Genomic DNA, 15,833 nt, shown 5'->3' with positions numbered 1-15,833 from the left:
GGGAGAATTCTTGAGGCAGGGAATTTCCCTTCAGTTTTTATGTTAATAGTGAAACCTCAGAACAGTGACAGAACAGGAAATGAAGTAGCAGTGAATTAAAGCTGCAGACCACGGGTTTAAAATTACGTTCTGCATTATGCTTTGTATCCCTGAAGGAAGACATCAGAGGGGACTGATATTAGAGGTCCTAATACCAGCCCAGTGGTTAGGGTACTGGATTGGCCCGAAAAGCGGTGCTATATGCCTAGCCCTGTCACAAACCCACTGCATGGCCTCTGGCAAGTTACTTTCATCTCTCTCTGCCTCTGTTTCCCCCCCCCCCCCCCCGCTGTGTCTGTCTCATCTGTTTATTGCATGAGGTCTTTAAGGGAGGGGCTGTCTTTTTACTTTACGCTTGTGGGATGGCCGTCCCCTTGGTCCACACACCAGAGAATGAACCACCGGGTTAAAAGCCTGAGCTGCTGTGATGTGAGCTACAGAACCAATGCTCTATAGCTAAGGCCTGTAATAACTCATATCTTCTGTGGATTGGCACGGGGGGGGGGACCTGCAACACAATCTTGTCAGTTACATTTGTACAGTGCCTAGCACAGAGTATCCCTGCTCTTAGCTGCCTCTAAGAGCTACTCTGATACAAGTAATAATATGATTTTACTTTTTCATACAGAAAGACTTTCCTCATGCTCAGGTCATCCTTTCCATTGGCCCCTGTTCAAAACTGCCTCCCTTGTTTTTAAAACTCTCCTTGGACTTGCTCCTTTTGATTTCAAGAACCTTGCGTGTGGCTGGTTGCCTCCCCACGCCTGCTGACGTGAAATGGGCCTCTCTTCCGCCCTTTCACACCGTCTCATCCGATCTTTCCTAGGGCGTGGGTGCAAGGTTCAGACTCCACAGCTGCAGGAATCTGTACTTCCTCAAGCAATTTATAACAGTCAGAGGGCTGTCCGAACACGTTACCGTGTTTCCTAGCCTTTGCTGACACCCGCCGTTGCAAGCTCCAGAAAGTTCCATTCATCTGATGGTGCCCTTTCAAAGTTTTGTCCCCAGGCACGAGCGGCTGTTTGCCACCATTGATTTCATGCAGTACTTCAAATGTCTTTTGGCTGGACTGCAATCCCAGCGGTGATGGATTTCTATCAGCAGAAGCTTTCTTGCAGCAATAGAAGCTTTGTAGCAGCTGCATCTCCCTGGGTCTGAGATTCATGAAGCTACCACCACCTAGTGTTAAAAATGGGTCTTCGTGAAAAGGAAACCATTGCATTCCATTCAAGTTGAAATATTGGGATTGAATCCTCAGATGCCGTAAACCAGCACAGCATAGCGTCGTTCTGTGGCTTTGGTGAAGCCATGCCACTTCCCACCATCTGAGGATCTGACTCTTGCTTTTAGCTCTAAATCAGAACAATCAGGTTTGTATTAGGCACCCTACAAACTACGCAGGATGAAACGATCTCTGCCCCAGAGAGTTTACATTCAAATTTGAAGATAAAATGCAACAAGGAAGTGCAATGAGCAATCAGAGGGGATGAAAGAGAAAGGACAATAGTCACACAATTGCAAGGGCTAGCAGGTTTTAAGTCAATAAGTTCAAAGACATAAATAAACAAGAATTATTCGTGTTCTCAGTTAGCCCTGTGGTCTGCTTGCCTAGCCACTATGAACTGACAGCTTACTGTGTTATGTTAAAAGCGTGTCTTGAAAAGGGATCTGAAGGAAGACCGTGGCTTCAAAGACTAGTCTAGAGAAGGCATTCGATGTATGATGGAAGAAGGCGGGAAAGTGCCAAAGAGCGAAGTGGAGGATGAGGCTTGCTCTCACCACCACTTAAAGTTGGTATAATTTATGTCGTCCAGGGGTGTGAATAAGCCACACCCCTGAGCAACTTAAGTTACATACGTGCTGGTATGGACAGTGCTATGTCGGCAGGAGAGCTTCTCCTGCCGACATAGCTACCACCTCTCTCACTGAGCTGGATTTATTATGCCAACAGGAGAGCTCTTTCCTGTCAGCATAGAGTATCTCTACCAGACATGCTGTAACAGTGCTGCTGTAGCACTTCTAGTGTAGACAAGAATTTAGGTTCTTGTCCTGCCCACATTACACCAGAGCATGTGACATTGATCCACTACTAAAGAAAACACATTTTCTGTGAATACTTGTGAATGGTTTAAGATAAGTGGGAAACTGTGTCTTTAGCAGTGAGATCATGCCCTTAAGCAGCGAAGGTCAAGGGGCTTTTTTATGTTTGCTGCAGTAAATATAAATGGGTAATTAAAACACTGAAAGAGTTCACATTCCTCCTAACTTCTATGCTAACTCTTCAGGGCAAATCTTGTGGTCCTTATTCAGATCTTATTCCAGCAAAACTCTGCCTGGAGTTGGACACCAGGGGGCAGATTGTCAATTGATGTAAATTGTCATAGCTCTCCCATCAGCATAGGTAGCATCTTCACTACACCTACCAATTCTCACACTCAGGGAAGTAGTTGAATAGGAGGCCTCCGGGGAATATCTTGATGCTCAAAGGAGGAGTTGATCATTCAGCGGTGCTGTTCTTCCCTCTGAATTATTAGGAAGACAAGACCCCTCCTAGAGCACTATGGGGTGCTAGAGAAATGGAGGGGCCCGGCCACTTGTACTCGAGGATCCTGTGACCCTTTTCACAAGAGTCTGAATATTAAACAGGGTGGGCTGAAGGAGCATGTTCCCTGACCCCCCCCCCCCCCCCCAGCAGTGTCCACAGGCAGTGACACTCCCAGGAGGCCCATTCAGCAACTCTTAGGTGCTAGGAAATGCTAGAAGCCACACGCACTCCTAGGGACCTTAGAGCACCTTGCAGCATCCCCGGTTGTGGGATCCGATGGGAGCGATTGACACCAGAACCTCCAGGACGGGGTGACCAGATAGCAAATGTGGAAAATCGGGACGGAAGGTGGGGGGGGGGGGGTCATAGGTGCCCATATTAAAAAAAAGCCCCGAATGTCAGGACTGTCCCTATAAAATCGGGACATCTGGTCACCCTAGCAGGAGCATGGGGCATTAGGAGCCCTAGCTGCCAGGACCCTATAGTACACGGCAGCCGATGGGGCATTGGGAGCCTATGGGAGCCCCCGGACTCTATAACACAACAGAATACGGCAGGCGCTAGGACCCGGCAGCCAGCGTGGGAGATGCGGCGCTAGGACCCCGCGGCGGCCGAGATACACCTGTGCCCGGCGGCGGCGCTCGCCCGCTGCCGAGCCCGGGCAGGTGAAGGGCTTGGCCCCGCCCCCCCTGAGCCGGTGCCACCTGACGCGTCTCGCTGCTTGCAGCCGCCTCGCGGGGCTGGGAACCTCCCCCCCTCCCCGCACACACAGGTGAGCCCCTGGCCCCGGCCAGGGGGGGGCGGTGTCTTTGGCTGGGGTGGGGGGCGCTGGGGGGAAATATCCCCCTCCAGCTGGGGGTGGGGGTGGCTCCCTGGAGGAAGGGGGGGGTCTCTGGCTGGTGGGGGCTCTGGGTAGAAGTATCCCCCCCGGCTATGGGGCGCGGTGCCCCTCCAGCTGGGGGTGGCTCCCTGGAGAAAGGGGGGGGGTCTTTGGTTGGGGGGTGTCTCTGGCTGGGGTGGGGGACGCTGGAGGGTTTTGCTGGGCGGGGGGACCGGACTCTCTGGAGGTATCCCCCTAGCTGGAGACTGGGGGTGGCTCCCTGGAGGAAGGGGAGTTGGTGGGGGGGAGAGAGACAGGTAGGTCCCTGGCTGGGGTAGAGAGCACTGGAGGATTTTGCTGGGGAGGGGGGGCAGACAGGGCTCGGGGTATGGGGTGTGGTATCCCCCCAGCTATGGGTGGTGGCGGCTCACTGGAGGGAAGGAGAAGTATCAGGGGTAAATAGGTCTGTGGCGAGGGTGGGGCAGCTCCCGCAGGGACAGATCCGTGGTTGGGGGAGCAGCCAGGACTGGTTGGAGTAGGGGGCACTGGAGGGGGGCTCTTGGGAGAGGACAGGGCTGTGGGGTGTGTGTGTGTGTGGAGGCATTCTCTTGGCTGTGGGGAAGGGTGCCCCCAGTTAGGGGTGGCCATGGCACCCTGGAGAAAAGGGTGGTGTTGGGAGGGGGGGCAGCATGTCTATGGTTGGGGGCAGCGGGGCTCTTTCTCTGCTCTGGGAAGGATTGGGGACAGGCGGGTCCCTGGCAGGATGGGGCGTCTTGTGCCCCTGATTGTCTTGTATAATGAGTTCAATTCTATGCCCCAGCAGAAGTTGCAGGGAAAAGGGTCCAAGCGAGGTGAGGGCTGCACTGAGTAATGTGCTGTGAGGTTAGATCTCCCTGTCCTGGTGGGTCAAGGACTCTCTTCCTAGAGAGGTTTAGGCTGCTGGTCCCCAACTTGGTCTGCTTTTCTCCCAGAACATTCAGTCTCTGCCAGCAGCTTCTCCCAGGCGGAGCCCCTGGTGGGTGATGTGTGCCCAAGACTGCCCCCCTCCCTGCCACGAACTAGGTTGCTGTTGGTGCCCGTGGGGATGGGGCTGTGCATGGGGAGCCAGGAGCTAGAACTGTATCAGACACCTGTGTAAATGCTGCCTGGATTTGGGGAGTACTCAGTGCTAAAGTTTGATGTATCATTATACTCAAGATGTTGCCAACCTCATATTCAAAAATCATGATTGGCTTAAAAATCATGAGTTGTTTTTTTAATTAAACAATATTTCTTGGGTTCTTTTATTTGCTTTCTGGTTTCTGGGCTTTTAAGGTGCATTCAGATTACATTTCCAGGCTTTCTGTGCAAGTTGTAGGGCTGTTTTTTAATCCCTCTCTATTATTTTAATGAAAACTGAGATTTTTCACATGACACCAGGTGCTAAGGCTTTAAGAATAACACTAAATATTGTGACACTTACAATATACTCATGAGGTTTAGCAGTGCAGAATTCACAATATATTAAACGTTTGGAGGATCTGTAGAATTAATAAAATAACTATTGTATGCAGTAGTCCCACAAGCTCACCTTTATTTATCTTCTTACAATTATAGTTAGAGCATGCAAAAAGGGGCAGAATAGCTTTGACGTAAGAAGGGAGGGGCAGATAGGCTAACAAACGAATTACTAGATAACTGTACCTAACTGTGTTGCGCAGGGAGGGAGAAACCTAGTTTTTCAAGTAATACGGGAAAGGAGCTAGTTTCCCCTCCAAAAGTTGCCAAGTACATTGCTGTTGCTGGTGGGAACGTCGTGGCAGTTAGGAATGACCCTGTATAGGTCTGCCGAGTTTCTTTGTGAAGTTTTTTCCATGCTGTCTTCTAAAGGGGCACAGAAAAAGCTTGTCCATGCCTAGACTTTTAAAGCCAGCAAATACAGCTATGATCAGCTAGTCTGACCTCCTACCATTGAGCTTCAGCCAGTGACTTCTGCAGTGCAGGAAATTATTCTTTGCCTATTAACATAAGTGAACGCTGTTGAGCCCAGTAATTTGCAGTTGAACTGGGGCATGTTTTTAGACCAACACCCAGATTTGATTTTAAAGACTCCACATGATGACTAATTTACTATTTCCCTTAATAACTGTCCCAGTGGCTAATGAACCCTAGCTGTTAAATGTTGCCTCTCACGTGGCATCTTCATCTCTACTTTATTTTTTGTATTAACCCTTTCAGTGAAAGACCAGTTTTGCTGCTGCAAATGGCACATGAATCTGTACTCACATAGTCTTTGGCCTACCATATCCACTCAGGGCATGACAGCTTCATGGCTCTGGAGGCCAATATCACACCCTAATCAGAAAGCTAAATGAAACCCAGTATTGGTGTAATGTTAGGAGGAAGACTTTAAAATGCACACAGCTTCAGGAAATCCATAGTGAAGTGTCGAATGCAGGCTGAGTGGAAGCAGTCGCAAGTTAGTTCTGAGTTCAAACAGAGTTGCTGCGCCTGCTTACGCCAAGCTTGAAGTTGGTTGAAGATTCCTAGAGCTTGATTTTGGTTTTCATGGCAGTCACCAGCAGATGCATGTTTTTAGTTCCTTGGCAGGATTATTTTTTTAGTCCTCTCTTCGTAGTCCTCTGCATTGTCAGAGAAGTCCAAACTCCTAATCCTGGAGGAAGTTATCAGTTTGGGTCTTTTGTGTTACTATCCTTTATTGACCTAATTAATTTTATAGTATTGTTAGTTTATAGTATCGTTAGTTGTCCTGAATCAAAATGGTGATACATTTTTCTATTATTGCTATTACAATGGTATATGCTATTTGTTGTTCTTCTTCCTGATTGTAAGCTCCTCTGCCCTGGCATCTCGTCTGTGTGTCTTTATTCAGCACCAGGTACTTGTTTCCCATCAAATACAAAGCCAAATGGAAACTCTTCTGCTGAGTTATTTTAGCTTAGTGATCGTGATGGGAGCACATAGGAAGAAAGACTTTCTCTTGGAAAAGATATGGCTATTATATCACTCCCTGTGTGTAGACAAGCCCAGGCTAATCTGATGTCACTTTCATTTATGCAACAATGTGTGGTTAGTGAGTTAAAACAATAGACACGTAAAACCCCTGAGCTGAGGAATGTGACCTTTCCTTGTGGAGATTGAATGGAATAAGATTTAGATACAAAACTGCTGTCCAGGAAAAAAACTGAGAGGAGATGGCATATAGAATAAGTACAAGGTGCAAAGGAAAGCGATGCTGCGAAGTAGGAGTGTAATGGTGTTCAGGATGAGTGTTGCTGCAGTGATGGATTTGCTTTCGGAGGGATAGTATTGACGAGGGAGGCATACCATGCACCTGTCAAATCTCAGTTACTATATTGATTGTCTGTTCACTCTGCTTCCTGCAGTAACTAGAGGTGCTTTTGGATGGCTAGTACAACCCTGAGCCTTCTCCTCCTGCCTTAGTGTCATTAATGGAGCTCAGGGTTTTCTCTAATGCTTTGGAATTGCCAGAATGAAAGACTCTTGTTTGCTCGATGGGAATTCCATTGAAAAGCATCTAGAAGTACGGAACACAAACACTTGAAATTGGTGGCTGGTGATCATGACTTAGTTGGGCTAAATGACCAATATATGCAGGACTGTAGCATTCCTTTTAAAAAAAATAAAAACTACAGTTCAACCCTTTAAGGTTATGAGAACCCTTCCAAATGTAACCCCAATATAGGGTGTTTTTTCCAACATCTGCATTCAGATAATTCCAGGGCATCTGCTTCTGTTCATATCCCCCTATTCCATAAAGCACCTCAGCACATGCTTAGCTTTAAGCACACAAGTAATCCAATCCCTGTTTAGCAAAACAATTAAGCTCCATTGACTTCAATGGGATTTTAAGCATGTGCTTATGATTAAAAACCGGCTCAAGTGTCTTGTTGACTAGAGAGCGAGAATTTTATTCATGGGCTTTGCTGAATCGGGGCCATAGAGAGGATGGTTAAAGACTTACCTGGATTTCGGCTGCCTTTTGGCTTCTGTTCGTGGCAGGACTTAAGCTTCCTGTGTGACCTTGGGCAAACAGCTAATAATACTTCCTTTCCTCAAGGGTTGTTGTGAGGTTTGATCTTTGAGCTCAGATGCTGCAGTGACAAATGCTCTAGGAAAGCCAGTACATGAGAATAAATAGCTTTCTCAAGCTGCAGGAGAATGAAATTGAAACTAGCTCTTCTTTGCCATCCATCTCCAGCGAGTAGCTGGAAAACTTATTTTTGAGCCCTCTAATGCATTCGGTAACAACACACATTAGAAAATGGGGAAATCTCTTGGGTCTAAACGACTCTGCCCTGTCTTGGTAATCTAAAGAAACTCAAGGGGATGGGAAAGAAGGCGCTTCTGTACTTAGTAATACAAAACCTGTTCCAGCTCAAGGAAAGATGCAAAGTGATGATTAATTCACACAGGAGAATCTTTGTATTAAAGTGACCACACACTTCGCATTGTAATGCTGTCTTAGTGGCATGTGTTTCCCAAATAAATATCGTATAGTTGCCATGCATGTTGCTAATCTCTGTATCACTGTGCAAATAAAGTGGATAAAACTGGCTGCTTCCTGAATGCCACGTAGAATAGAAGTCCGTGGCGTTGGATTTTTTTGAGGTGGGGGATCATATTGGGAAAGTAGAGAGGTTCCAAGAACCATTTTCTTTTCTTGCAAGCAGTTTAGTACGTCTTTGCTTCAGCTGTTCGGAAATAACGCAAGAATGGGCTTTCTCATGCCATTTCCACCTCCGGCTTTAATGAGGAAGTGCAGCGATATTGTATGTGAGACACTAGCATGTGTAATGTCCCACTGGATGTCTGAGATTCAGAAAGTAATGTTCTGGTAGATATTTATTTTATCCAAATCTCATCGCCTGTCCCAAGCATAGTAGCTTTTGAAATGCAATGAAGACCTAAAGAACATTTGGATTTAAAACCTTTGTATGACAAATGTGCAGTGCTAAATACAGGGGTAACTATGTCTTGGAAAATGCCATGGTTTGTGTTATACAGAAGGTCAGAGTAGATCATCTAATGGTCCCCTTTGGCCTTAATCTCTCTTAGTTCATTTCAATCAGTTTTAACCAACACTTGAAACAGGAGAAGATAAGAGGGTGGGGTGTTTTTTGGGGGGTTAGGTCTTTTGTGGAGGGTGTGGGAAGTAAGTGCTTGGTGCAGAAAGTATGAATCAAGTAGAGAGACTTGTAAATAAACTACTAGCTGTAAAATCCACCCTGGCAAATCAAACGCTCTCTTTGCTCTGGGTTTCAACATAATGACTCAGCTCTCGTAGAGTTTAAGATGTAATTTTATTTCAGACAGGATATGAGCTGTCTGTTATCTGTCACCAGCAGCAGCTCTGCCACTAGCACTAATTTCTTTTTCAGGCTGAAATGTCTGTTTAACAGGTTGGTTCTGTATGTCTTCTGTTGGATTCTAAAATCAACAAACCACTGGCATTTACTAATAGTCATTCAGGTTGTTATCCATCAAAACAGGAAAAAAGGCTTTCTGTTTGATATGGGTGGAGCAGGTATTTCATTTTGACCAAATGTCAGTACGGTGGGTTCTTGTTGCTTAGACAAGAGATCTCACTGCCAAGGTAAGACGAGTCTGTGTCTAATTCCTTCTCATGTCTTAAGAAGTGTGGTCTTTGGGGATTGTGGGGGTGAACCTCGCAAAAATTGACTAGTAAAGGTTCCTGTTACATAGACCACAAGTAACATTTTTCAAACTGGCTTAAATCTCATTTGGGGGTATTTAGCGTAAATCCCATAAACTTTCAGTGTGATTTTAGGTTCCTAAGGACCAGATTTTTAAAGGTGCGTAAGTGCCTAAAGAGGCAGATAAGAACTTAGTGGGGTTTTCCAAAGTACCTAGGCTCCTAATTCTCAAAATCCCACTGGGCACCTATATACCTTGTACAAAAGTCTGACCCTGAGCGTTTAAGTCACTTAAATGCTTCTGCAAATGTTACCCTGTAGCAACAATATTCTTGATTTTATATTCTAGATTTTTAAAAAATATTAATCTTTTTTAAAAACAATTCCTCAAAGTAAAAGTAAGTGGCATTCTCAATTGAAGATGCCACAAATGTCATTTTTCCCCCCACCCCCAAATCAGGGAATTTATTTTTGGCCATAAGATTTTTACTGGAAATCTTGTAATTTTCTGGTAGAAGAGTTCCTCTGATTTCACATCCCTCTGGTTTCTCACAGCAAAAGCAATCTTCTTTTAGTAGCAATAGGAAGGGTTCATTACTGAATGTATCTTAAGTCTTCATTATTGCAAGACTTAATTTACCAACCCGATGTTCAACATTCACAGTATCAGTACTCCTGGAGCATCTTGGTCTTTTAGCAGCCGACTTTTCCTGGACGTTTACAGGGTTTGTAAGGTGCAGGTTACAAGGAGAAAATAACTAATGCATGAGGTAAAGCTCTGATCTGCTATCAAACTCATTGAGCTTTATGAAAGCCAACACTTCTGATTACGTTTCAAGTGCAGTCCCGAGTGTGCGAACCCGAAACTGTTTTTAAAATGCCTCTGTGTTTTAGCATAGTGACTGCAGAGGCTCTTTTGTTTGCTTCAGGTGAAGTTTATTGAAGACTCCAGTTCACGCAGTGTGCTGACGTGGCTGTTGAGAAAAACCTTTCAGAGGATGGTGTCTCAGGGTGGCAAGAAATCTCTCTTTAATCCTGGTTTCTTTCGTCAGTTTCTAAGGCTAACAGGAAAAACTCCTGGTGTGTGCCTGTGCCGTTGAAAACTCCATTCTGCAGTCAAAGTGGGGACTCTGCTATGGGTTACGGCGAAGGCAGGTAGTATAAACAGAGTCCATTTAGGAGGTGCAGAAAAGGAGCTTAGTGCCTAAAGAGGGTAATAGCTCTGCTGATGTGTGTGTCAGTGAAGGTGCTTCAGTTGGATCTTCTTTGATTTTTATATTGGCATTGATGGTAGAGTGTTACCTGTGAGACGCTAACCTATGGGATCCCTACTTTCCTCCTGCACCCTTTTAGATGATGTATGGGACCTACATAGCCCCCATTACTGTAGTATCTGAACACCTCAAAATCTTTATCCCATGATGTTAGGCAGTGCTACCGTCCCCATTTTACAGCTAGGAGCTGAGGCACAGAGAAGCTAAGTGACATGCCCATGGTCATGCAAGAGGTGTGTGGCAGAGCAACGGATTGAACCCTGGGCTCCCAAGTTCTAGGCTAGGATCATCCTTTCTTGCGAGACCAGAATAGCCTGGGTCTGCCCTTCACATCATTCTGCAAGGCTCCTATTTCTTGAGAGCTTTGGAGGGGAAGGTGTTTGATCAGAGCTGAGGTTTAGAGAAGGGCATGGGGGAGTTAGCAGCTGTATTTTTGCTTGCTTACCTGTCTCAGAATCATGTCAGACTCCTATGGTCTCAGGTGCTCTTTGAGAAAAACCCCAGATTTTTTTTTTTTTTTTTTTATAAAGTCCCACAAAAGTGACCAAACCTTTTAGATGGCTCCTCTGCAGGCTGACAGCCCTGCTGAACTTTGCTGCCTCATACATGACCCGTGTACATAGAATCATAGAAATGTAGAACTGGAAGGGACCTCAACAGGTCTAGTCCAGTCCCTGCACTGAGGCAGGACTAAGCATTAGCTAGACCATCCCTGGCAGGTTTATGTCTAACCTGTGCTTAAAAACCTCCAATGATGGAGATTCCACAGCATCCCTAGGGAATTTGTTCCAGTGCTTACCTACCATTACAGTTTTTCCTAATGTCTAACCTAAATCTCCTTTACTGCAATTTAAGCCCATTACTTCTTGTCCTGTGCTAAGTGGATAAGAAGAGCAATTTATTACCCTCCTCTTTATAACAACCTTTTACGTATTTGAAGAGTTATCATTTCCCCCCTCCAGTCTTTTCTTCCCCAGACTAAACAAGCCCAGTTTTTCCAATCTTTTCTTGTAAGTCATGTTTTCTAGGCCTTTAATCATTTTTGTTGCTCTCCTCTGAGCTTTCTCCAATTGGTCCACGACTTTCCCGAAGCGTGGTGCTTTGAACTGGACACACTACTCCAGTTGAGGCCTTATCAGTGCTGAGCAGAGTGGAAGAATTATTTCTTGTGTCTTTCTTACAACACTCCAGCTAATACAGCTCAGAATGATGTTTGCTTTTTTGCAACAGTGTTACATTGTCTGCTCCTATTTAGTTTGTGATCCGCTACGACCTCCAGGTCCTTTTCTGCAGTACTCCTTCCTAGGCAGTCCATTCCCGTTTTGTATTTGTGCAATTGATTATTCCTTCCTAAGTATAGTGCTTTGCATTTGTCCTTATTGAATTTCATTCAGGCCATTTCTCCAGTATGTCAAGCTCATTCTGAATTCCAATCCTTTCAGCAAAGTACTTGTCACCCCCTTCCCTCTGCCCCAGCTTGGTTATCACCCAGAAACATTGAGTGTACTCTATATGCCATTATCATGTTGAGCATAACAGTAACACAGATTTCTTGATTCGACCAGGCCACAGAATTGGAGAAATGGCTTGGAAATGGCTTGGGGGTGGGTTTATCAATACAAACAGGAAAAGTTTCCCACTGGTATTTTAGCAAGAAGGAGAAAATTCCTTGAAGCTGCCTTATGTCACTGTTTAGTGGAGGCAGCACCCATCTAGGGGCATATACAGCATCAATTTTATTATTTATTTCTATTATTGTAGCACCTACAAGCCCAAGTGGTGCTAGGTGCTGTACAAACGCAGGACAAAAAGACTATCTCTGCCCCCAAAAAATTTACAACCAGACTTAAGAATCCAAGCCTGTCTGGGCTTCTCTCTGGAGGTTCTCAGACTCTTGAATTTGCTCTCCTCACCGTGATGGGTTCAAAATAATCCAAATTAGGGTGACCTTTTGGGCACACTGCAAAAGACACCTGCTTGAAATGGCTTTTGGAAAGGGCTGAGGATTTGCTATAACAATGACGAGGCTCAAAGGAGTTTCTGTTGGCGGCTGGCCGACTGAGTTCCTGTTGGAATGATTATTTTAATGCTGCTGGTCTTGCATTCTATTATGGAACGAATGTATTCAGGGACCCTCGGATAGGTGTCTTGTATCATTTTAAATCTAAATAAAATCAATAGGGAGATTAAAACAAAACTGATTTCTTTGCATTAATATAACTGGGTATTTGCCCACTTTAAATCTGTCAAGTCCCGTAGTGCCAGGATTATTCTTTCTGCACAGCACATGCCTTTGAAAGGCAACGTCGGGATGGCTACAGGCTTGCTTACAGCGCTCCTGCTAAGGTGTCCTTGATCCCACAGTCCTTCATGTAGCTAAAAGCAATGACCTCTACGTCCCTGGGCCATCAATTGGCTTTTTCCTCGCCTTGAGAGATGCAACCACTTCTCTCTCAGTGCATAAAACCTGGCACAGCCAAGAAAGAACAGGAAAGTTAGAGAGAACCTTTTTCAGCCCTCTGAGCTAATCGCAGGTGTCTAATTCCACTTCAGGACATTAACCACCTGCATCTGTGTAATTACACTAGCTAAAAAAAGGCTAACGTATCTGGAAATCTAAGGTGAGTAGAAAGTGGCAGAATCTGGTGAATGCCACTTTCAAAAAGCGTACAGGTTCCTATCTGTTTTAAGTATTTATCAAGCCTCCATTTCCATAGTATCTGAGCCCCTCACAAACTTCAATTTTTATCCTCATAATATCACCGTGAGGCAGGACAGTGCTCTTATCCCCATTGTACAGATGGGGGAACAGAGGCACAGAAATTAAGTGGCATGCCCAAGGTTACAGAGGACTCCTATGGCGGAGCCTGGAATTGACCCTGAGTTTCCAGAGTCCTAGGTTAGTGCTCTAACCACTGGAACATCCTGCCAGTGTGAGAAACGTCCTCATATCTACGGGGGGAGGGGGGTGTAAAGTTGGACATTGGCTCCTTTCTGGATTGAAGTAAAGCACATGTTCCATTCCTATGAGTGCCCCTCACTCCTGACCTGCAGCAACACCTGCCTCTCTTAAAAGGCCAAATGAATCCATGGTGCAAACAGACCCAACTCCCAGTGAAAGCACCAGGAACTGTGTGCATTCAGGCTGAGGTTGAATTTCACCCTTCCGATTGTGTAGGACTGAGTTCCCCTGGGCACTATACTGAGACCTCCAAACTAATATAGTCAGCCTTATGTCTCAAGTTAATATGATAGACAATGAGCTGGTGTAACTAACTGAACTGGGGCTACCTATCTATTTAACCAACCTGGAACGTAACTTGTGTCAGCTCGCCTCCATGCATGTAATTTTTTTCCACTCTCCATAGCTTTTTTCAGTCTCCCTCTTATCTCTGTTGTAGTGGGAAATAAATACCAACAGGGTTATGTAGTACATAATAAAGCAATGTGTGTATTATATAATATTGCACATCTTCTGTAAATGGGCCTGAAAGTACAACGCCTTTCCTTTCAGTTGCCTAGAGGCCAGCATGAAATTAGTTTTGATCTGTATCCATGACTCCTAGATCTCAGGAAAACTGAGATCAAGCAACATAGTCTCAGTGGATTTCCCCACCCCTTGGTATTATGTCTTTAAATTAAGGAATGGGTCTTCAAACCTGGTGTTGAGATTCAAAAGAGTTTGGATAAAAGTTTTTTTATTTTATTTTTTTATTTCCACTATCTTTAATATTTGTGGCAGCTGCTGTTTTAGGCACAGAACTGGACATGAAATTACTGAAATACTCCAAGACAGGCTGTTGTCATGAAAGATCCAATATGATCAGTAGAAAGTACCAGATAATCTCACAAGACAGGCTCGTGAGATTTCAGCCCAGCTTTGCAGACCCAAAAGATTTGGATAGTCCAGAGAAACAACCAAAATCTGCACATGTAGCTTGTCTCCAAGATATTGGAGCTAATATTCCCCATTAGAGCTGGTTGAAAATTTTCCATCAGAACACTTTTCCTTTTGGAAAATGCCAATTAGTCAAAAGCGAAGCATTCTGTGGGAACGTGTCGATTTTTGTGTAGTTTTTTGTTTGTTTGTTTTTTAAATCAAAACATTTTTATAACGTTTTAGTTTTTTTCATTTGCAAACTACTTTTCATTTCAAAATGTATGCATGTTATATTATAAATTACAATACAACTTTTTAAAAAGTCAAAATTGCAACAAAACATTTCAAAACTGACCTGAAGCTAATATTTTTTTTCAAAAATTTCATTTTGCTGGACATTTCTAAATTCATTGTTTTGTTCTGATTGGGAATGAAAACAAATTTCAAAATAGTGGAATTTCCCATGAAATGGAAGGACCTGTTCAATTGTCGCCTCCCACACGCACCTGTTCAATTGTCGCCTCCCCCCCCCCCACACACACACACTCTACAAGTGGATCACAACAATTGCACAAAATCAAGTGCTCTCTCTTGCATCTCAAATGAAATGATCTATTCACATAGTACCTAGAATAATTGCCATCTGCTAGGTTCTTTATTAGTAGCACATTAGTGAGGTAAACACAAGTTTATAGTAATAGACAGAGCTCATACCTACTTTTTTGTTGCCCCCCAGGTTTGGAAAAGGACACCCAGATGGCCATGGAATAGAACTTAAGGCCCTGAAATGCACAGAGTTCTAACTTAGGGGGGACTTTGGAAACATCCCTGAAGATGAGGCTCCTCCGGAGAAATTATGGCCCATTGAAGCTGGCTTTGGTGGGTGTGGTCTTTGTGATCTTCCTCTTCATAATACAGAAGGATGTCGGGAATGGGGACCACATCGAGGAGCCCTGGCTGAAAAACATCGTCAACAAGAAAGACCAAGTGATTGACCTGATGATGGGGGCAGTAAATAACATTCGCGACTCGATGCCAAAGCTACAGATCCGGGCTCCGATCCAGCAAGAAGTGCCTTTGCAGAGCAGCAAGTCCTGCCTTCCGGGCTACTATACCCCAGCTGAACTGAAACCGCTGATGGAACATCCACCCCAAGACCCCAACAGCCCGGGAGCTGAGGGCAAAGCTTTTAAAAAGGACCAGTGGACGCCGCAGGAGACCAAGGAGAAAGAGCGCGGCTATGAGAAGCACTGCTTCAACGCCTTTGCCAGTGATCAGATCTCTCTCCAAAGGGCATTGGGACCTGACAGCCGACCTCCAGAGTAAGAACTCCCCCTTCCTCTTCTGATGCCCTTTTGTAAATAGCAGCTCAAAAATCAGTACCGTAGGAGAGATGGGATTTGTAAACCCCACTCTTAGACCAAGGCCATGTCTACATACACAAGTTGCACCAATATAACTTAAATCTGGTTTTTAAACCCATGTGAACTCTAATGTGGGTTCATCATAAGCCTATTCCTAATTGATTTAAGTTAAACTAAAATAAGAATGGCCATGTCACCGTGTGGCTCTTCGCACCTGTTTAACTAAATCACCT

At 44.9% G+C, this 15,833-nt stretch overlaps 1 protein-coding gene across 1 annotated transcript in view; it reads left to right on the top strand.

The window, feature by feature from the left end:
* The first annotated feature begins 3,235 nt into the window (after positions 1 to 3,235).
* The window catches only part of GALNT6 (polypeptide N-acetylgalactosaminyltransferase 6), a 37,701-nt gene continuing 25,103 nt past the window's right edge, over positions 3,236 to 15,833 (top strand). Inside the window, exons 1-2 of the mRNA XM_067529591.1 lie at positions 3,236 to 3,356; positions 14,973 to 15,558. Coding sequence (XP_067385692.1) covers positions 15,071 to 15,558 — 488 coding nt within the window. The 5' untranslated portion in view covers positions 3,236 to 3,356; positions 14,973 to 15,070. The remainder of the gene's footprint in view (positions 3,357 to 14,972; positions 15,559 to 15,833) is intronic.

Source organism: Emydura macquarii, unplaced genomic scaffold (genome assembly GCF_026122565.2).
Source record: "Emydura macquarii macquarii isolate MOO-44397 ecotype Brisbane River unplaced genomic scaffold, CSIRO-AGI_Emac_v2 contig_2994, whole genome shotgun sequence".
Taxonomy (NCBI): Eukaryota; Metazoa; Chordata; order Testudines; family Chelidae; genus Emydura; species Emydura macquarii.
The sequence above is the reverse complement of the archived record's forward strand: the minus strand, read 5'-3'. Positions and strand labels throughout refer to the sequence as shown.